This window comes from Chiloscyllium plagiosum, chromosome 28 (assembly GCF_004010195.1).
Source record: "Chiloscyllium plagiosum isolate BGI_BamShark_2017 chromosome 28, ASM401019v2, whole genome shotgun sequence".
Lineage (NCBI taxonomy): Eukaryota > Metazoa > Chordata > Chondrichthyes > Orectolobiformes > Hemiscylliidae > Chiloscyllium > Chiloscyllium plagiosum.
In genome coordinates, this window is record NC_057737.1 from 17,614,290 (window position 1) to 17,636,012 (window position 21,723).

Consider the following 21,723-nt stretch of genomic DNA (forward strand, 5'->3'; position numbering starts at 1 on the left):
TCAATGATACAGTTGAAGTCTCCGGCCAGAATGACCGGCCTGGACGTAGCCAGCAACAGTGGGGGCTGCTGCAGGACGGCCAACCGTTCACTCTTACCCACTGGGGCGTACACATTAATCAGTCTCAGGGAAGCATTCCTGTACATGACATCGGCGACGAGGAGGCGCCCACCCACCACCTCCTTAACCTTGGAGATGGTGAAGTTGCCTCCTCGCAACAGGATACCCAGGGCGGAGGCGCGGCTATCGTTGCCCCCCCCGACCAAACTGACGGCCCATGGGCCCACAAGCTCGACCATCTCCTGTAGCTGCTGAGGTGCGGTATCCCACACTCCTGCAGAAACAGGACGTCGGCATTAACGTTGGCCAGGAAGGCCAGCGTAGAAACACATCGTGTAGCCGATTTGATGCTACGCACATTGATGCTGGCAATTTTTAACCCCATTTTAACAGTTTACACTGTCTATTTGTTGCTGGTCTTGCCTCTCTGGGGTAGCTGTGTGCATCCCCGTGGTGACGGCAAACTGCTGGACCTTCCCAGGGCTGAGGTAGCTGTCCGGCTCCACGCTGAAGCCATTTCCCCGCTCTGGTGTCTTTGGGTCGGGCCCAGGCTCTGCATAGTCCAGTTCTCCATCTGACAGCGGGGCTGTCACAGGACCGCTGCTCCCAGTTACCTGGAGCTGTGGGCCGGTGGGTACCTCTTGGTTCTCACCGGGTGCGGGGAGGGCTTTACCCGTCCCCTCAGAGGGATCGTCTTTTCCTGCTTGGGCGGTGCTGCCCTCCTTTTTCCCCACGGCGCTCTGTCTCTTCCTCTGGTGACGACCCTACTTGCGCCCGTCCTCACTGTCGGAAGAGCTGCCTGTATCCTCGCCGTGTAGGTGTCGCTTCCCCCCTCTCTGGGTGGCTTTGGGAGGTTTCCTCTTCCTGCTTTTGACAGTAATCCAATCCTCTGCCTCCTTTGATCCCTTCTCTTCCATTTCCTCCGTCTGTCCTGAAGGAGCTTGGATCGGCTGCTGCACCTCCCCGCTGTCTGCCGTCTGCTCCGCTACAGCCTGCCCTTCCTTCTGGGTGCCTCCAGACACCGTTCCTGTGCTAGTTTGTGGTACCGTGCTGGTCTTAGGCGGTCCACGGCTCGTGTTGCCACCTCCGGCCAACTGTGCGTAGGTGGCGGCCCTCGTCTTGGGCAGGCCTTGTACATGTGGCCCGCCTTTCCGCACAGATTATAGTTCTTGGCCTCCTTACATTCCTTGGTCGGGTGGCCTTCCTGCTTGCAGTTTCGGCAGACGGTCACCTTACAATCCCCCACCATGTGGCCTGATCTCCCGCAGGTTCGGCACACTTTTCGCTGCCCTGCGTACGTCAGGTAACCTCTGCTTCCTCCGATGGCAAAGCTGGAGGGTGGGTGGAGGATGTTCCCACTGGCATCGACCCTCAGGGTTACCCTGATCTGTCTTTTGCTGGTCCAGATCCCGAAAGGATCAACCACCTCGGTACTCTCTCCCTCAACCTGGACGTATCTTCTCAAGAAGGTCAGGACATCTGCTGCTGGGACGTGAGGGTTGTACATCTGGATTGTTACAACCCGACTCCTCTGCGCAGGAAGCACACACAACGGGACCGCCGACAAGATGGAGAATAGAGGTTCCCCTTCCTTCTCCTTGAAGACCTTTAGGAGCTGCTCGCATTTCTTCACACTCCTGAAGGTCACGTTGAAATAGCCTGCCGCAGGGAAATCCTGCAGGCAGTACACGTCCGCCACTTCGAACCCGCAGCACTCCAGCAAAATCTTCACAAACACTGTTCGATCGACTGGTGTGTGCTCCTCCACCTTCTTCACAATCGCCCTGACTGTGTTGCGAATGCCCTAGCCAGGGTTGCGAGCGGCTGCTGAGGCCATAGCTCTGAGGTTGGCTGGTACCTGAATTGGTGTTAGGCCGAAGCCAGCATAAAGATCCACCAAAAGCAAGTCAGCACAACCAAACGATCCTCCAATGTCCAATCACGATCCAGCGATGGCCTCCAGCAGCTCCAACGACTCGCAACACGATCCCCGGGGTTTCTCCCCCGCCAGCACACGTCCGCTGCATCAAACCTGCAGCACTCGCACAGAATCGCTTCCTCAGGAACTACACATATTCCGAGCCAAAAGGCCGAGAAGCCAGATGTGCCACAGTGTTGTATATTTCAATGACTCCATGACTCTAGTCCATGCCGACCTTGTTGCCAAACTTAACAAGTTCCAATTGCGTGCTTTTGGCCCATATCCTTCCAAACCTTTTCTACTCCAACTGAGTAATGAAGGCAAACGTGCTAAATGCCTTTTTAGTGATCCTGTCTACTTGTGATGCAAATTTCACCTGAACCAGCAGGTCTCTTGGTTTTATAACATTATTCTCCATCAATATCATCCTGACCTGGGATGAGAATTTTTATCATGACAATGAGCAGTAACGTTTTGTAATATGACTTTCAATCAGAGAGACAGATGGTTTTTTTCAAGTTGCAGAGCAATGAATGAACTGCTGAGATAATTGCTACTCCAGATTTCACAATATGTTAAGATGCAGTGCTGTGCAGTGTCATCATTTTTGGACATTCACTAACTTGATCTTTGATTTTTCAATTGTGTTGTTTTTCATTTGCCCAAGTACAAGGCAATCAGTTTCCTTACTTACAAGATTGAAACTAATGAAAAAAACACTATTTAACCCTTTCAAGTTCATCTCTTAAGACAAAACCTACGCAGGTCTCTCACCACACCATCCTGTCACCTTTTAAATGATTACAAAACTTTGCCTCCAATGATGTGATTTAAAAAGCCACTTCACATGTTGATCCCTTTCTCAGAAGACTTTGGTTAATTTTACAAGTAGATTAAGGTGTCTGTTACAACGCTGGTTACCAAAATGTGTCTTGGACAAAGCAGGCACCTGCAGTAGCATTGGGAGGAAAGTAGGATTTTATTTTTTAAAAAGTGCAATTTGTAGTTTTAGGTCAGTTCAGATTTTGGACAGGTATCATGCTTCCAACTTTATTCACCTTATTTATTATTCGTTTTACTTTCTAGGTGACCATCTGGGAAGCACTGACCAACAGCAAGCCAGGAACACGCCCGATGACTTGTGAGGATAGAAAAGGAGAAAGGTAGTGCAGATTCAGAGAGATTCCTTTACTCTCTTACTGGTGTACATGCATTTGTAGTATAACATACTCATTAAATAGAAACAAACTTGTCAGAAAATCATATCATTATTATACATCTCTCAATGTGATTATCATAAAGCATTGTTTTGTTGATCAATGGCAGAGAAAAGACTCAGAAAAAAAGTAACTTCTAGTAAATCATATTCAGTTCATATTGACATCAAGCAGGAATTATAGGATGACTACAAAAAGAAATGAAGAGCTAAGAAGTGCCTTTTACTCTTCAAGTTTAAAATGATCCCATAGCTTTTCAGTTGCAACTTACCTAGATGGGCAGAGGGATGAATCATATTTCTGATAGAATGTCCATCTGATCACCTCATGGTCAATGATGTTTGATAGTACAATACTTAAATAAATGCAATGCACAATGGTGGCTTTGCTTATCCATGTCTTCTTCAGCTGGTCAAAGACTAATGTACATTGAAGGAATTAAAGAACATGAGTAATGATAGTTGATTTATCTGACATTCCATAGATGACAATCCACAACTCAGTTGATGCCATGAAGGTCTACATTTTGGACTTGCACAGTAAAATTTATAGCTTAATGTTGAAGAAATGTATGTTGTTCCCATGGACAACACAATAGCAAAGTTGTAGGAGATCTCATATTCCACTTGCTGAGCTCAGCCAAATGATTAGCTTCCAAACTTCGTGCTACAATGAAAGGCCATTACATCATACCTCTTCTAGAACCTTACTTGCTTTGTACCAGCTCAGCATTCCACAGACTTGTTGAATTGTGTGGTTTTGTGGAAGGAGGTGGCAGGTATAAAAAGCATAAAGAGATTCAGAGCATAGTAAAATCTCTCTTATCATCTCAGGTTCGTAGAAGTGTTAAACAAATAGGTGTTCAAGAGATTTATTTGACCGTAGTCTATGTAAATAAAGAAATAATTATCTACCTGTCAATGATATAACCTTGCAATAGGCCTTGGAAGTTTGAGTTGATGTTGGTCAATGTCCAGATTGCTGCAAGCAGATACTTGGAAAGCTGTCGGCTTTTTACAAAAGGCATTGGTGATAAACTGGATAACACTGTATTTTCCGCCAGGATCCTAATGACAACAGTACAAACAAGGACAGCTGTTCCAAGATCTGTCTAGCAGATTTACAAATTTGATATGGATGATATCAAGATCTCATTGGTCCTATGTTTGGTGAAGATTTAAGAATTGCCTACCCCAGAGGGTGTTTTTGAGTACAAAATACCTACTATGAGTTAATTTGAGTTGTCAAAAATTAAAAGAATTATGGATGCGCTGAAAATGTATTCATTCCCTATGCGAGTGACACCAGCAAAGCTTTTAGAGTATGTGAATTGCAGAATCCTATTGTCAGCATCAAGTAAATGTCACGCATAATTAAAGTGTAGGCACACATAATAACACTGCAATAACTTTAATTCCTCTAATATTTACACATTGTGATTGTTGCTAGTGGGACATTTCAAGCTCAAATCACCAAGGTAGACATTCATGCTAAAGCTTCCAATTACAGCAATGACTGTGCATTTTGTTCCATTGTAGCTCATAGGTAATGCAAGTGACTTTGAGTTTGCATCACATTGATGCTGTCAAATTATTGTTTCTACTTTGGCCCTGTTTGGATGCTTTTCATCAGTCATAAATTAATAGGTTAGAAGGAAATGGTAAGACCCAGGTACAATCCCACCTCCATTGCCAATCATTAATTTCACACTAAGTTATAGGTGTGGCAAAGATGCCATTTGTAAGTCCTTCACTGTATTGCACCTAACTGCAAAGTTTGCTTGAATTAAATATTACAGTTTACTTGTTGAATTTGACACAAGGTCTTAATTATCATGCACTGGGTTGGCTTTATAAATCTGGAGGAGTGTTTTATACATAACAACATCCATTTATGTTACCAAGACCCAGCGGATCACACCCCTTTCATAAAAGCAGAGAATGTGCAGCCAGAGCTCTCAGTGCTGTATAAGCAATCTCTGTTTCCAACTGGCCCTCTTATAATTAATTCTTAGAGGGCTGAAGGACATTCTTTATTCTCCTTTGTGTTCAACGTTTCAGAGAAACAGACATTTTTCAGTCATGTGTCTGCTCCAAAATGACACTTCTTCAACCTAATTTTGAATACAGAACCTCGATTATCCGAACGAGATGGGTGGAGACTATTATGTTCAGATAACTGATTGCTTGGATAACGTTTTAATGGGACCTTGAGATATTGTTTGGATAATCCAAAATTCGGATAATTGATGTTTGGATAACCAAGGTTGTTCTGTATATTTGCAAGTTGCAGTTCACTCTGAGCAGAAACGGAGATTTTTTGGACATAGTGCAGAAAAGTGCCAGCAGTCCACAAGGAGTTAATAGATTTTATTTGCTCAGTTTATCCTTTCATATGAATATTTTCACAATGCAGTATGTTGTTTTATTATTCATAACTGTAAATAGGTTTTAATTTAAAACATTTATTACATGTCTAGAGGGTTTTATGAAAAAAAAGTATTTTCTTTCTACTGAGATCAAACCCTAATTGCTTACATTGTAAAATCCATTAAAGTTAGTGACAAAATAAATTATTCATCCCACTTTCACAAATTCAAATTATTGTCTTCAATACTGCATACTGGGGAACTCTCAAAATAACTTCTATAATATCCACCAAATCGGGCAATGTTTGACCAGTCTCTGCCTTCCCATTCTTCATCCTTCCATGAGTGGAAATACTTGATCCCCTGTTTGCTCTGTCCAGACCTGCCATGATTTTGAATATTTTAATCAGATTTCCTTCCAACCTTCTCCTCTCCAAAGAAAACAGTATCAGCTTCTCCAACCTGTCTTCGTAACTGAAATTCTTCATCCCTGAGAGCATTCTCAGAAATCTCTTCTGCGCTGCCTCCCATCTATCCTAAAATGTGGAGTCCATAACTGGGCACAGTACTCCAACTGAGGCCAAACCAATGTCTTATATAAATGCAACATTAACCTCCTTGCTTGCGTACTCCATTTCCCTGTTAATAAAACTTGAACTGCATTTGCTTAGCTTAATCTTGCATCTTTTTTTAAAAGCAAGGGTGAAACAGTTACTATTCTGCAGCATCATGGCAACAATTCAAAGTCAAAAGAAGACTGAAAAATAGTCAAAGCCTCTGCAATTCCCATTCTCCTTCTCATTTCCCTCAATATGCTTGATTGCATCTCATCACTTCCAGTGCTTTGTCAACTTTAAGTATAGACCAACTACCTAGTTCCTGTCAATTCAGTTTCCTCCTGTTTCACCACTATGGTCTGGGTAGACTCTTGTTAAAGTTGGATGAATAGCATTCATTCATTATTTCAGCTACGCCCCTTGTAGCCATGCATAAGTCCAACGTTTGGTGCCCAATTTACTACATTGCTCCCTTTATCACCTTTTTATTAATAATGTGCCAATCAAAGAGTTTGGAAATCCCACTTACGTTAACCGCAACCTCGTTTCATATTCGCTCTTTGTCTTGTTTCACCCATTTGCTTTTTCACTATTCCTCTGAAACTTTGATGTACTGCCTGATTCGGAATTCTAACTTCCACCCAACATCTATGTTAAACACAGTTTTTCTTTCTTATCATAAATTCTACCTCTTTTTCTTATCTAGTGAGCTCTGGATTTGTTTGCTTTGCTCTTCCCTTTTGAGGGAAAATACGACGACCATATCCAAGCCATCTCTTCTTTGAAGGTTGCCCATTGTTCTGGTATAGTTCTTCCTCCCAACTTTTGACTCCAATTTATTTGATCCTGTTCCATTCTTACTCCATTGAAGTTGGCTGTCTCTCGATTAGTTATTCTTCCCGTAATTTGTTAATTTTCCCTTTCTGTAGCTGCATTAAACCTAATGATATAATGGAAAATATTTATAATACCTTCAAACTATGTGAGAAACTATGGGCAGAATCTTGCAGGTTTGGCAGGTGTCTTGCACATTACCAAGAAAACGAGAGAAAGGACTGTCATATTTTTGGAACATCAGGGCCTTAAGGGGTCAGCAAGTAGGTCTTTATCCAGTATCAGTTCCCAGGGCATGAAAGTCCCTCTCCTAGGCTTAGCTTATGCTGGCAATGTAACTCCTGGAGATCAGGCCATGGCTAAACGTAGAAGATATGTCAGGGAGGAGGAAGGGTATTGGTTTTCACTGCTGAGGCTCACAGCTGGAGCAGAGGATTATCATCTCAGATCTGTTCAGCACAGGGTGCCTTCCATTGACAGCTCACCCAAGCTGATGAGTAAAGAATGATCGCACACTCCTTACCCTGGGGGTCAGGGAGAGGTGGGAGTATGGTTGCTTATAGAGCAGCATACACCTGGGTTAGCCCCAGCAGTGACAAGCTGAGGCCCTGACAAGGTCATTAATTATCCACTTAGGGTCTCCATGTGTGTTTGGATAGGAAAGTTGGCAATGGACCTTCCCATCACAAACTTAATTTGTGTGGAGTTAAGAAGAATTGGGAATTGGATAGGCTTCCTCCCCATCTGTTTAATTGTGCTTCCAGCTTCACCTCCTCCAGGCCTGAAAGATTCAGCTCTCAGATCCAAGACTGGAAGGTGAAATCTCTCAGTATTCACTTTGGAATTATTTTGTTGTTCAAACTCCTTTCCATCAATACTAACAAAGCTCAAAAAAATGGAAGCAGGAATATGCATAAAACCCTTTGAACTTGCTGTACTATTGAATCAGATCATGGCTGACTTTCTGCCTCAACCCAGTGCCCCTGCTCTATTGTGATACTGATTGATTCCTTTAGCGTTCAAACTTATAGTCCAAAGGAACCATTAAAATGTCACCATACTTGCTCCATCACAGATGAATTTCTGTGTAATGAGAACAGAAAGTGCTGGAAATACTCATCAAGTCAGACAGCACTTCTGGAGAGAGAAATAAAATTAATATTTCAGATAGATAAAAAGGTCATCAATCTGAAAATTTTCTTTCTCCATCTAACCTGCTGAATATTTCCAAGATTTTCTGTTTTTCTTCACTTCAGATTCTCAGAATTGTCAGTAGTTTGCTTTTGTATTATATTTTAGAACAATGTCTTTTAGTGCTGGAAAGTAGCATGCCAATGTTTCAATGAGTAAAGTCATTACAGGAAATAGAATTTTTTAAAAAAATGAAATTTTAACTCTTTGAGTGAAAGAAGCATCTGCAATGAGATAGACAGGTTAATGGCACAAATAGAGATAAGTGGTTGAGATATAATTGGCATTACAGAGACATGATGCAAGGTAGTCAGGGTGGGAAATATTTCAGAGAGACAGAGAGAATAGCAAAGGAGGAGAGCAGCCCTGGTAGCAAAGGATGACATATGAGCATTAGTAAGAAAGGATCTGGGCTATGAAGATCATGAAGTGGAATTGGTATGGTTGGACATTATGGATAGCAAGAATCAGAAAATGCTGGTGGGAGCAGTTTTTAGGGATCCTGCTGCAATTGTAACAGTAGACAGAGCATTATACAAGAAAATATTGGACCTTGTAAAAGTGGCAATATGATAATTGTTGGGGATTTTAATCTTCATTTTGACTGGAACAATCAAATTGGTGAAATCACTGCAGAAGATCAGTTTGCAGAATATTTTCATGACAATTTCCTGGCGCAATACATTGCGGAACCAACCAGGGATAATGTTATCTTAGATGTTATATGGTGCAGTGAAGTGAGGTTAACCTTTAATGAAACAGGAAAATATCCTCTGGGAAATAGTGATTGCAATTCCATTAAATTCTATTTTAACGTTGAAAGTGATGTATTCCATAGACAAACAAGAAACTTAAACAAAGCAAATTACGTGGGTATGAGAGGAGAATGAACTAAGACTAATTGGATAAATAGACTAAAATGTATTACTGTAAAGGCAAAGTGGGAAACATTTAAAGAATCAATTGAAATAGTTCAACCAAAGTACATTCCATTGACAAATAAAAACACAGCAATAATGACACATCTGTGGCTCACAAAGGAAGTTAAAGATTAATCATAGAATCCGTACAGTGTGGAAGCAGTCCATTTGGCCCATCGAGTCCACACCAACCCAGCCTGTCCCTGTGCCCCTGCATTTCCCATGGCTAATCTACCTACCCTATACGTGCCTGAACACTGTGGGCAATTTGGCACAGCCAAACCGCCTATCCTGCACATCTTTGGACTGTGGGAGGAAACCAGAGCTCCCACAGGAAACCCACACAGACATGGGGAGAATGTGCAAACTCCACACAGACAGTCACCTAAGGGTGGGTTCGAAATGGATCTCTGGCACTGTGAGACAGCAGTGCTAATCACTGAGCCTCTCCTGTGTTAGATTAAAGGAAGAGTTTTATAATTTCAAGAAACGATAACAAATAGACTCATAGAGGTTTACAGCACAGATGGAGGCCATTTGGCCCATTATGTTTGTACCTGTCAGCAAAGATCTAACTACATTAATCATATTTTGCAGCTTTTGGCCCATAGAGCTGGAGGCCATAATAATGCAAGTGAATATCTACATACAGATTAAATGTTACCAGGATTGCAATCTAACTTTCAGGCAGTGAGCTCCAGGTGCTCACTACTCTCTGATGAACAAGGTTTCTCCTCAATCCTCCTCTTAGCCTTCTGCCTCTTACCTTAAATCTACATCGCCTGGTAATTGACCTCTCTACTAATGGGAAAAATGCCTTCTTACCCATCCGGTCTATGCCCTTATGATCATATATACCTCTATATTATCCCAGCTCAATCCTCACTGCTCCCCCACCAATTCAATCTTTCTTCATAGTTCAGACCCTCCTGCCCAAGGAGCATCCATGTAAATACCTTCCACATTCTCTGTACAATCATGTCCTTCCAACAATGTGTTGAGCTAGAACTTCATACAGGGCCCCAGGTATAACCTAACCAACATTTTATACTGTTCCAGCATAACCTTCTTGCCCTTCATCTCACAAGGGCAAGAATCCCAAATCTGAGGATTAGGATTGTTTGAGAAACGAGCAAAGGGGTACCAATAAGTTGATTAAAAGTAAAAGAGTAGAATATGTGAGTAAGCTAGCCAGAAATATAAAAGCAAACTGCAAGAGCTGGGGTAAGTTAGTATCAAAAAAAGGAAGCAAGTAGCTTAAGTAAGAAGTGAAAGCAGGAGAAATAATACTGAGGGATGTGGAAGTATCAGTGCATTGAACAAATAAAGCAGAAAACGTAAGTTTCATTCCAGAAATGGATGGTAACTTCACTTAAATGGTCACAAATCTTTGAAATTCTCTGTCCCGGGGTGAGGTTGGAGTCTCCACATTGAACACATTTAAAGCTGGAATAGCCAGACTTTGGTCTCTCAGGGTATCAGAGGATATGAGAAATGGGCAGGAAAATGGAGTTGAAGCTTAAGATCAGCAAGGATTATATTGAACAGTGAAGAAGAATCGACAAGCCAAATAGTCGACTCCAGCTCCAATTTCTTGTCTTCTGTGCATAGTGGTGGTTGTTTAAGAAAGCAGCGCTTGTAAAATTGTAACGTGTCACAGATATATAGTCTATTCCCTTGTAAAGTAGTTCACAACCTTTCTTGTGGTTCTATCCATCCCCAAAACAGCTTGATTCCATTTTAAAAAGATGTATGTTGTCTTGATTAGATTAGATTCCCTACAGTGTGGAAACAGGCCCTTCAGCCCAACAAGTCCACACCGACCCTCCAAAGAGCAACCCACCCAGACACATTCCCCTATATTTACCCCTGACTAATCCACCTAACACTACGGGCAATTTAGCATGGCCAGTTCACCTAATCTGCACAGCTTTGGAGTGTGGGAGGAAACTGGAGCACCTGGAGGAAACCCACGCATACACAGGGAAAATGTGCAAATGCCACACAGACAGTTGGTCAAGGCGGGAATTGAACCCGGGTCTCTGGCGCTGTGAGGCAGCAGTGCTAACCACTGAGCCACCTTATTTGTGTTGGCCCAAGATGTCAGAATCCGTCAAGTTTATCCTAAGCAGCCATACCTCGGAAACGTTCTTAAATCTCTTGTCAGCCCTCTTAATGTAAAATCCAAACATTGCTTTGAAATTATTCATGAGAAAATAGGGATTTCACACGGAGAGTTGAGATGAAAGTGTGAGTCATTTCTCAGAGGGATAAATATAAATGAAATATATATGCAATAAAGTTTTAAATCAGATTATACAGATCAAAAGCTCACAAGGTAGCATAGCTAATATTGATGTGCATGGAGTATTGACCTGAATACCAAAAACAAGGATGCTGCAAAGTTTATAGCTGTTGTCTGCTCCCAGATTTGAATTACAGCTATACCATAGTAAACACTTCTTGCAGTGATGCAAGACCAGAAAGAAACACTACCTTGTCTCCTTTCCTATTCACGTCAATACAACAGTGAACTTAGCAGAAGCAGAGTGGCTAATGAGTTGACTGCTGTTGAGGTGTAAATGCTGCCTTTTGGAAAAATGCTAGTTTAGTAAATAATTTAGATGCTTTTTGATTGTTAGCTGTGCTTTGTTCCCCAGCTTCAATTCAGCCAGGATTTTAGCTGTGATGACCTGAATAAGGGATTGCCTGCAGTGTGGTCTCAGTTATGTTGGTGGTACTTCTACTTACCTATGCAGCTGGCTCAGGCAAAGAAGCTGCAACTCTCTTGCCATGTATTCTGGTGAGCGTGTGAGCTAATATACAGTGCAGTTAACCTTGGCCAGATACAATGTGCGCCAGACTGATTGCAGTCCATGCTGAGGCTGTCAGATAAAGTGCTTACTAGATATCTAACAGTGAAATACAAGGCAGCAATTGAATTAGGCATCTCAAATCACATCATTATTCTTGTAAGTAAAGCACAAAAGGTGCTCAATTTAACCAATGCCAAAAAGTTGCTCGTCTTTATGCTAAATACTGTACTTAATTTTCTTTTTAAATCAATATGGGAATTTCTTCATTCTTTCAACAAAGAGTGAGCAAGACTCTGAAGGTCAATAATGTCATGTGCCTGCCAATGGAATCTCCATTTAATTTCAAGTTTTCTGGTAATAGATCTCCAAAGTTTGATATAATCGCCCCAACGTCTGAACTATGTGTAGACACCTACTCATTCAGGACTGTGGGAACTTGGACTGCAAGATTTCCAAAAAAATACAAAATGTTAACTTTCCGTTTCCTGTCCTGTGAAGAGAGATCTGTTTGACACTTGCTGTACTTTTGCTTCAAATTCTTTTGCCAAAATTCTCATTTTTACAATATCATTGTGAGGATGGCTGTGTGTATGATGGCAAACATGTTTGTTTTTCAGAAGATAAAATAAAGTCCTTCAGTGCTCAAAGGGTTAAAGGTAAGGACAAGAGATTGGGGGCCACTGGATTTCTCTCGCTCTGAAGTGATTCATTTGCTTTTATTCACTGGTGTTGAACCTTGGGCCAGATGCAGTAACATCACGATTTTTTCTGGCAGTATGGTCTTTACAGGTTTGATGGTACACATTGACGGCCCAACCAAAATAAAGAATGGTAAATGGGATTACCTAGACCTGTAATAAGTATATTGCCAAATCTGACTGGTGTTATTACTAAGTATTATAATTCTTAATTACAGCTCTGTAGTTCTAATTTTCTATGCTTTGTGGGTGCTTTGTCATGATGGGTTGAGGTGGCTTGGAACCTGTACTCAGTTAGCATCTTTTTTAAGTCTTCCATGCCTTTTTGCTCAAGTGACTTTCTGGAGTCTTGTGTACATTTGGGTTTTAGATTAAGTAATTAACCAAACTTTCTAAAACAATGGATGCACGTTGAAACAATAGTACAATTAATGACTATGGCTAAATTATTGACCCGGCTAAGGTATTTGGTAAAATCAACCTTTAATTTGGTTACATTACTTTATAGTATTCCTACTATTGGTGTTTGTTTTCACATAACTGTTATTTCTCAATCAATTAAATTTCAGAAGTTTCAATGCATTAAATATGTTAGTTCATTGTCTAGGTTTAGAGAAAATGCTTGAAAGTTTAAATTGGTATAATGTTTCATTTTTCTTTAAGAACAATAGATTGTCAAAGGATTGCAGAAGTTTTGTAATTTCCTCTAAGACTGTGGCTATTTGATATGTTCATGGATGATGAACATCATACCTGGCTTCAAGAAGTGTGTGTATATATATATAAGTAAATATTTTTGTGTGTGCTATTTCACCCAAAATATATTCTCGTGCTTAGTATTGCATTCCATATTACCTCACCTTATTCTGTGGATAAAATACTACCCTATAAACAGAGATTCCAAAAGTGTCAACATGATTCTACACTGGGTTTGTAAGTATCTTGATCAATATTCTATTGTCAATGTTATCTTGCCTGTACACACAGTTCATGAGTTGCAACACTTAAAATGGCTGATTCCTTGAGTTGAAAGAACTAGTCAACTTTTAGACACATTTAAATGATCTTATTTTGAATTTTCTGTCACTTTGAAGAGGATTACAAAATAATTTTGAATTACCTATCCTTAAAGGGCAATGCCTTTTGATGCTGCAATTGGAACAAATAATACCTTGGACTGGAAGTTCTAGATGTGAATGTTAGCCAGTTGCAACAACACAGGAATTTAGTGACTGCACATGGGGCTTATCCATTACTTCCCGCTCACTTAGCTCTTAATTCAATTCTATTCTAGGCTTGCAGTGTAATAAGGGTCCTAAAATTACTCAACTACTGGAAAATAATCACTTAATTTGTGATGGCATGTTTAGGTATTCTTATAATACTGTCTGGTTCCTGAAAGTTTTACTTTGACTCAGAATAACATAATATTAATAGTATGAGCGGTTGGTCTCCAGGCAGGATGTTCGAGAAGAGAGTTCACAAGCAAGTACTTATCATTTGTTACTAACTGTGTATACAATGATTGTTTCAGAACACCACAACACAATATTCTCAGTCAGCCCAGCACCCAGCACATACCCAGCAACCAACTGTACCCCAACTATGATGAGCAGCTGCGACTGGCTATGGAACTCTCTACAAAGGAGCAAGAAGAAGTAGAGAAACGTAAACGGCAGGAGGAGGAAGAACTGGAACGCATTATTCAACTTTCACTCACCGAGAAATAGTGTCACCACTCAATTGTTCTTTCACAACAGAATTTTTTAAAGATTAAAAAAATTAAAAATAAAAGACAATATGTAAGGTCACCAGTCCATGCATTGCTAATGGGCACAAAAGAGTGTCAACAGTAAAGCAAAATGCAAGGCTGGTTAACAGCCACACAGTTGTGCATTGAAAGCGCACCATTGAAAAATGCCTGAACAGCTCATACTTTATTCTACTGTCTTTCACATCAGTCTTTGTACTTGGTTCAAGGGTAATCATAACCAGAGGTTCATTTGTTTCCAATATTGATTATTTCGGCTAATGGCTACATTTTATATCAGTGAGAAAAAAAGGCTAATAGGTTGTTAGCTATCTGAATTGGCAACTGGTTATTACAGGCAACTGATTATTACAGGCAACTGGTCTTTTGAGTTGGAACATTGTCCTTTAACCTTTAGGGTTTAGAACTGAACTGAGTTCATGCAAAATGCTTTAAGGAGTCTCCCCTGTCCCATCTCACTTGTTATTATAAAGGTCTCTAATAAAACAATAGATAGTCTAATTCCACTCCAGTAGTTATGAGGCGACACATAAAACTTTATAGCACAACTTTTAATGAGGAAACTTAAAGATCTAATGATCACAGTGGTGCAGTAGAGGAAGAGTCTACTGTGGTTAGAATCCATGTTCATTATCAGGACAGTATAGATTCTGTGTACTATGCATCATACTGGGAAACCTGATTGATGACAGCTCTATGCAACTGTTCATTATAAAGTGGACCAATTTATATTGACATGACAGCATTGAGCTCAAGGTCCTATGCAGACAACTGGACCAATGCACCTTTCAAAAACTAAATTTAAAGCAGATGGAAGAGAAATGTTCACTTCTTATCACATCATGTTAGCCAAGCCTTGAATCAGTGGAACATAGTTTGAACTTTCCAGCATTGCCAATCAGAAAGTAATTATTTTGCTTGGACACACAGTCAGGATAATTTTCTGAACCTCTGCCATTTTGTGAAATTCATTTTCATATGTCAATGATGAGAAAATTAATGAAATACCAAAATAACTTGGCTCCAAAACTACAAATATCAGTTTTCAGAATAATGTGAATAAAATGTTTTAAAACCCTACTCTTTAATTCTAAATGTATACATTTAAAGATTGAAATATTGAAACCTCCAATTCATATTATGCAAACTGAACAGATCTTGGATTTTTTCAGATACCTTTGTAGTTAATCTTGATTTTTCTAATTTTTGGAACTTGTTTCCTGTTCTGACATTTGTATTGCAGACACAGGCACTATTAACATTAAAACTGATCAAGTGGACCATCAGCTCTAACATAGCTATTGTTGATCAATCTTAAAGAAACACGGTAATGGCGACCCTTTAGCTTTCATAGTGATGAGTTTATTTGCAACTCATAAGGCCACCTGAGGACTGGAGTTGATTTTGACTTATACCTTGTCCTCAGCAGATAGATGTTGCAGTTCTTGGCAGGATCACCAGATGACTTTGTTAACAGCAGTAGAAAATTATTTAAAATTGTGAAAAGTGTACTTTTGTGAATTAATCACAAAACAGTGTTTAGTGACAGTGCTGAGAGTTGAAAAGTAAGTACTCCAGACTGAGAGAATATAGGCAATTAACACACAGCAACAGAAAAGTAAAAGAGAATTGAAAAGAAGCATACTTTGGCTTGACTGTCAGATTTTTTTGAATCAATATATTTCACAAAACTAGGCTGCATTGTAAACAGTGTGAATGTAAACTTCAAATTACAAAATGAGAAAATATATTGAGTAACTTAGTAAAACCATGGCAATTGGATTTCAATGCAAACAAATGTAGTGTATTCCATTTTGGATCCAAATGTACTTTCTGAAAGTTAAAGTGTTACAAGTAGTAGGGGTCCAAAGAGATTTGGGGTGTTCAAGTATCAGGGACAGGAACAGATAATAATCCAAAAGCCTTTTGATTTATTGGCCTCTATATCTAGAGGAACAGAATACAAGGGAAAAAAGTTAAGCTGCAGTCGCCCAAAGCCCTGGTGCAGTTTTGCACTACACCGCAGGAGTGAGAGTGGAACATAGATTTAACAGAAAGATACTTGGTCTCCAAGGGTTAAATTGCAGGAGAGGTTACACAAATCTCCAGCATTTGTTGCCTTCAGCACAGATTCCAGCATCTGCAATAATTTTTTCTTAGACAAACCAGCATTGGATTCAATACAATTTGGAACATTTAATCAAAGTTTTAAAGGTATTATTAGGAATAGATAAAACAGATTGTGAAGCAACTTCTTTCCATAGTCTGGGGCAGTCAAGAGTAAGGGGAATTTAAAACACTAGAGCCAGGCATTTCAGGAGTGAAATTAAGAAATGCCGCTTTAAACATGGCTGGTCAAAATTTGAAAATCTCTTTTGCAAATGGCAATGATGCCATTGATCTGATGCCAGATCAATTATTAATTTTAAAACTCAAATTGTTAGATTTTTGTGAGCAAAAGGTATTTAAGGAGAAGGGCAAGGGTGGAGTAAGGTTGAAGATCATCATGATCTCACTGAATGGTGGAACACACTTAAAAGGCTCCTCCTGCTCCTATTTATCTTTGAATATAATTGTATAAGTCTGGAGCACATCACCAACAAATAGAGAACAATGGATGAACATTTCATCAAAGAGATCAGATAATATAAACCATAAGAATAAGCATTATGATTTATTTTGGCGTCTGAAGTCACCATGTACTATTATTTTATAGTGCACTTATTGCAGTGTTATTTTAAAGATTAAGAAGTCTTGTATATATTTGCTGTCGGGTATACTTTTTTTAAAGCAGTGGATGCCAAAGGTGACACAGAATATTCAATCATTAAAGCCGATAAAATATTCCATGGAAACAATAAATGAATCATAATATAATTAGCATAGAGTTTAATCAACCATCGGTATGCTTGCTGTGTTGGAGAATAACTGGCATCTCCCATAGTAAACGTATGATTACCTACCATAAGGTTGCTGTGGCTAAATGATATTTAGTAAAGATGTCAACAGTTTTTCAGGGACACTGGATGCACTGCCCATCAATGTTGTGCAACATCTGCAAAAAAAAAGAAAATGATCCATTTGGAATGAAAGTTTATTGAATTTCAAGGCTGTTCTGTCATCTCAGCATCCAGTTAGTAATAGTTATAAACATTTATGCTATAATCAATAGGGGGCACAAGGTAAAAATATGTTAGTTAGCAGTAACAAAGAAAGGTACAATGGAATAACATTGAAAGAAAAAAATTTATAAGGGTAGTTTCTAGAGATGTCATCTGCTGAGAAATTAAATAGTTGGGTTAGGGATATATTAGAAAAGTGCAGGTTAGTAGGAACTAAAACTTTCTTCTCGAATGCCTGAAATAAATTTAGACTCATTTAAATCTCATCTTGAAATAAGACAGTGGAATAAAGTTAAATTCTAATTATGTGGTTATATACAGTTTTTGAGTTATGCTGATTTAACTGATGCGTGCTTCCACCTCTTCAAAAAGCCCTTTAATAATCTGGGGACTACCTCCATTTACAGCTTCTTTTCACATCCATTCGACAGCTGCAACATGGTAATATGGCATTTTCATTGATTCAGAGAATGCTGTAGTTGGAGCAGTCCCATAGAGAGGTGTAGTGATGAACCTTCTTTAAGAGAGGAACAGAAATTACAGAAACCCATTTCTGCAGACACTGTAGGTTACAAAATACAATCTGAAGGCTGCAATAGACAATCAGTACTCAAAGGTTTGCATTTGATTTTTTTAAAGTAACGGCAATCATACCTATCTCGTTACCATCTGGGACTATGAATTTCTTCTTCTATGACTAATAACGTGCTGAGTTCACATGACCTTAATTTACTGGGAATTTGAAGAGAATAACCTAGGAATTGGATTATGGCTGAATTGGGTGTACTCCATGCAAACCAATGAAATGGGTGGTAGGAGTACAGCTGATTGATCTACCAGCTTCACTAGGATAATATCCACAAACTACTGCCATCAGTTTTCTATAATCCAATTGAATGACTAATCTCTCTTAATAGAAGAAACAAAACATCTTCATTTGAAGTACTCAAATTCCACAATGGGTGCAAAGTACAATAAGTGTGTGATTATTCCTCAGCATGTTCCTCGGTAACTCCTTCCCAAAGGTAATCTTATTAATATGTTTCAAACTGTTATTTTCCAATTGAACATGTTAACATGAACAATTAGACACGATGGATATCTGCATGATGATGGACGCAGATAAATGATATTCACGAGCATTTTGAAACCACAATTTGATCTGTACATAATGGAAGGGACACCAAGTCCAAAACAGTTACAGTGTAATCGCAGTTCTGTGAGACTGTCACATTAGGAATATAAATAGGTGGTTTAGGCTACCTGGAGTTATAGTAAGTGCAGTTTCAAGAATTCTCTGTTTGTAGGCATCCATTTCTCACAGGGAGTTCCAAAAAGCCTTCTGCCTCCATCACTCTTAGTGTGCAGTATCTTCTTGTCCTACTAATTGGTATAGTTGTGATCAATAGTTTCATCATGCACGGAGATGGAGGAATGATTTTGGAATGCATAATGACATTGTAAATGAATTCAAAAATAATGCATTTACAATCTTATGTGATGACCAGAGTAATAGTTTGCCCTCTCCATTCATAAAGAATCATAGGTGAAAACTGACTAGCCTTACCATTTTACACCATAGTGTGTGCATCAGCGGCGCTCTAATTGTACATGTTGTGATTGTAACATGATCAGTCAGCTGGACCTCATAGAATATGAGTTCCCTGATTGGACCAGATTAACAGCCCCAATCAAAGATCCCTGGCTGACAGATAAAGGGGGACTGTCAAAGATACTGGCACTCTGATGAGGCAGTACTAAAGTCAAGGACTGTTCATGTGTAAATGAAGGGTGACTTTGGTGACTAGATACAGGCTCTGTGGAGCTATTTCAGTAACAGTTAGAACTTTAAAGGGGTATCATCTTCACAAGTGATTTTAAAACTTTTTTTCAGAAAGTACACTCTCCATTTTGCAAAACAAAAAGTGGACAAATGCACACAAAGTGCAAGAGAGCAATTTTATACACATATTTCCGAGAATTCAAAGAAGGAGGACATGGTTGTTGAGTAGAGAGCTCACAGTAATAGGGTTATCAATCAAACAGGCCTGAAGAAGGGCTTATGCCCAAAATGTCGATTCTCCTGTTCCCTGGATGCTGCCTGACCTGCTGCGCTTTTCCAGCAACACATTTTCAGCTTATCAATCAAACACTCAAATGTGAATCAACATTACAAGCATTACTTCTGCAAATGAGGGAATCCCACCTACAGCTTCCCTTTGAGAATACCTAGACTTGGATTGCCAGATTAATATGGCGTTTATTGTTTGGCACTTTCCATCCATAGGGATTTAAAGTTCAAACAAGTGCTGGTCTAACTGATGCAGCCAACAGTAGGAAACTGTATAATAATCCTCAGGCGTCATGCTCTTTTGATGCAGGAACTCATTACATGAGTGGAACACCTAATGTCTATGATGCTTTTGGGTTCAAAGGGATGTGTTTCACAATTTACCATCTGTTGGCATACTATTATTTATGAGCATGATGTGTTCTCTCTAGAATGTATAGTTCAAGAAAATGGAGCAGGTGTTAGGAATATTGTTTTCTAAGATTTCAGTTTGTCAACTAAGCAGTAAATAAGGTTTCATTAATTTCATTGAACTGTGAGTGGTTTAATGTAATGTACTAAAATAAATTAATGCTACAGAATTAATATAAAAAGTTTCAAAATGTTATTTTCAAATTGGAGCTTAAAATAACTATGTCATTAAAGGGCAAATTTATTGAAATCGATGAAGGTCTTGGGAACCTAATTCTGAATATCACAGTTTAATAAAGTTCAGCAAAGAGTGAGGGAATAGATCTGTATGTCTGACATTTCTCCCAAGGCTATATGGATATCAGAGCCATGCCATTCACAAAGACACAGAGACAGACAGAGGGAGAGAGAGATATATGCCTCCATCTCCTTTTTTGCATGTTTCCCTACCCCTCTTCAAGTGCATTGACAGAATTTCCCACCACTGTATGCTCCTCCCGCCATCAACCCCACCTCCACAACCCCCCAACCCTAACCAGTCATTTGTGGAAGATTCTTCCACTGCCACTGAGGAGGTGTGACACTTTCCCTCAGTTAGGGAAGAAATTGTATTGTTAAGTTACCCCAGGCCACCCAACAATCAGACATGCATAGTCATCAGCAAAGTAAAGTCACTCATCTCTTATTGGCCCATCAATACTTCTGACAGTTGAACAATCTAACATAGGATACAAATAAAGATGAAAATACTTATCTATTAGATGTATAAACATGTCAAAACTAAAATCATGAAGTAAAGCTGAAATTACACTGCAGAATAAATAACTATGTTCAAAATAGTGGAGTAAAACTCAAAAGTTGGCACCTTCAAACTTTGCAAGACAGATTGATATGCTTTGGATAGGTCTTGGAATGAGAGCTTGCATTCCGAGCATTTTATCGGAATTCATTGAAAAGTTTGAGAACTCCAGTCACATGACACAAAAAACAAAGGAAAGAAAATTGACTTTTGTTTTTACATTGACTATATGTCCAGGTCAGGTTTGGACAAATACCACTATCTGGAGCAAGTCCAAAATAGGAAACACTCGTTAAAACTTTGCTGTTTATGAAGCAAATCTGGCCCAAGTTAGTAATTAATAAGCTGAACCTTTTTCCCCCAAATCTCCACCTGCTTCTGTAAATTAGAGGGAAACATTTCCAGTGCAAAACAAAATTGCAGGATGTTTCTGTGTTTCTTTAGTTCCAGCCCTGAATGTATGTGTATGCAAAATGATTGATTACAGTTATTGAATTTAAGTATAAAAGAAGATTCCCCAAAATGATTCATGTTATCTTGCTGCACTAGTAACATTAGAACGATTACCGGATCCATGCATACTCAAATGATTGGAAATGCAATTATTGATCTATTGAATTGGTAGCACAAATTCTAGGTTTTCCTGTTTTTTTTTTCATTTTATGCATTGTATTTTCAAGTTAATTTTTACCTTAAGTAATGTTTGCAATATACACACTTACTCACTGGGAAATCTTTTCATTCTCAAGTAAAGGTTGACAAAATCCAAATATGGTGGCACAGTGGCTCAATGGTTAGCACTGCTGCCTCATAGTACCAGGGACCTAGGTTCAATTCCAGCCTCGGGTGACTGTGTGGAGTTTGCATGTTCTCCCTGTGTCTGCCTGGGTTTTCTCCTGATTCTCTGGTTTCCTCCCATAATCCAAAGATGTGCAGGTCAGGTGAATTGGCCATGCTAAATTGCCCA

The 21,723-nt window shown here is 39.5% G+C and overlaps 1 protein-coding gene across 3 annotated transcripts in view; it reads left to right on the forward strand.

Annotated features, from left to right (window-relative positions):
- The window catches only part of ankrd13b (ankyrin repeat domain 13B), a 363,369-nt gene extending 343,158 nt beyond the window's left edge, over nucleotides 1-20,211 (forward strand). For 2 of the 3 annotated variants that reach the window (XM_043718411.1, XM_043718412.1), the window contains 2 exons: nucleotides 3,068-3,144; nucleotides 14,117-20,211. In XM_043718411.1, coding sequence (XP_043574346.1) covers nucleotides 3,068-3,144; nucleotides 14,117-14,312 — 273 coding nt within the window. In that variant the 3' untranslated portion in view covers nucleotides 14,313-20,211. Of the gene's footprint in view, nucleotides 1-3,067; nucleotides 3,145-12,501; nucleotides 12,541-14,116 lie in introns of all 3 variants that reach the window. The other variant, XM_043718413.1, reaches the window with a different exon arrangement.
- The last annotated feature ends 1,512 nt before the right edge of the window (nucleotides 20,212-21,723 follow it).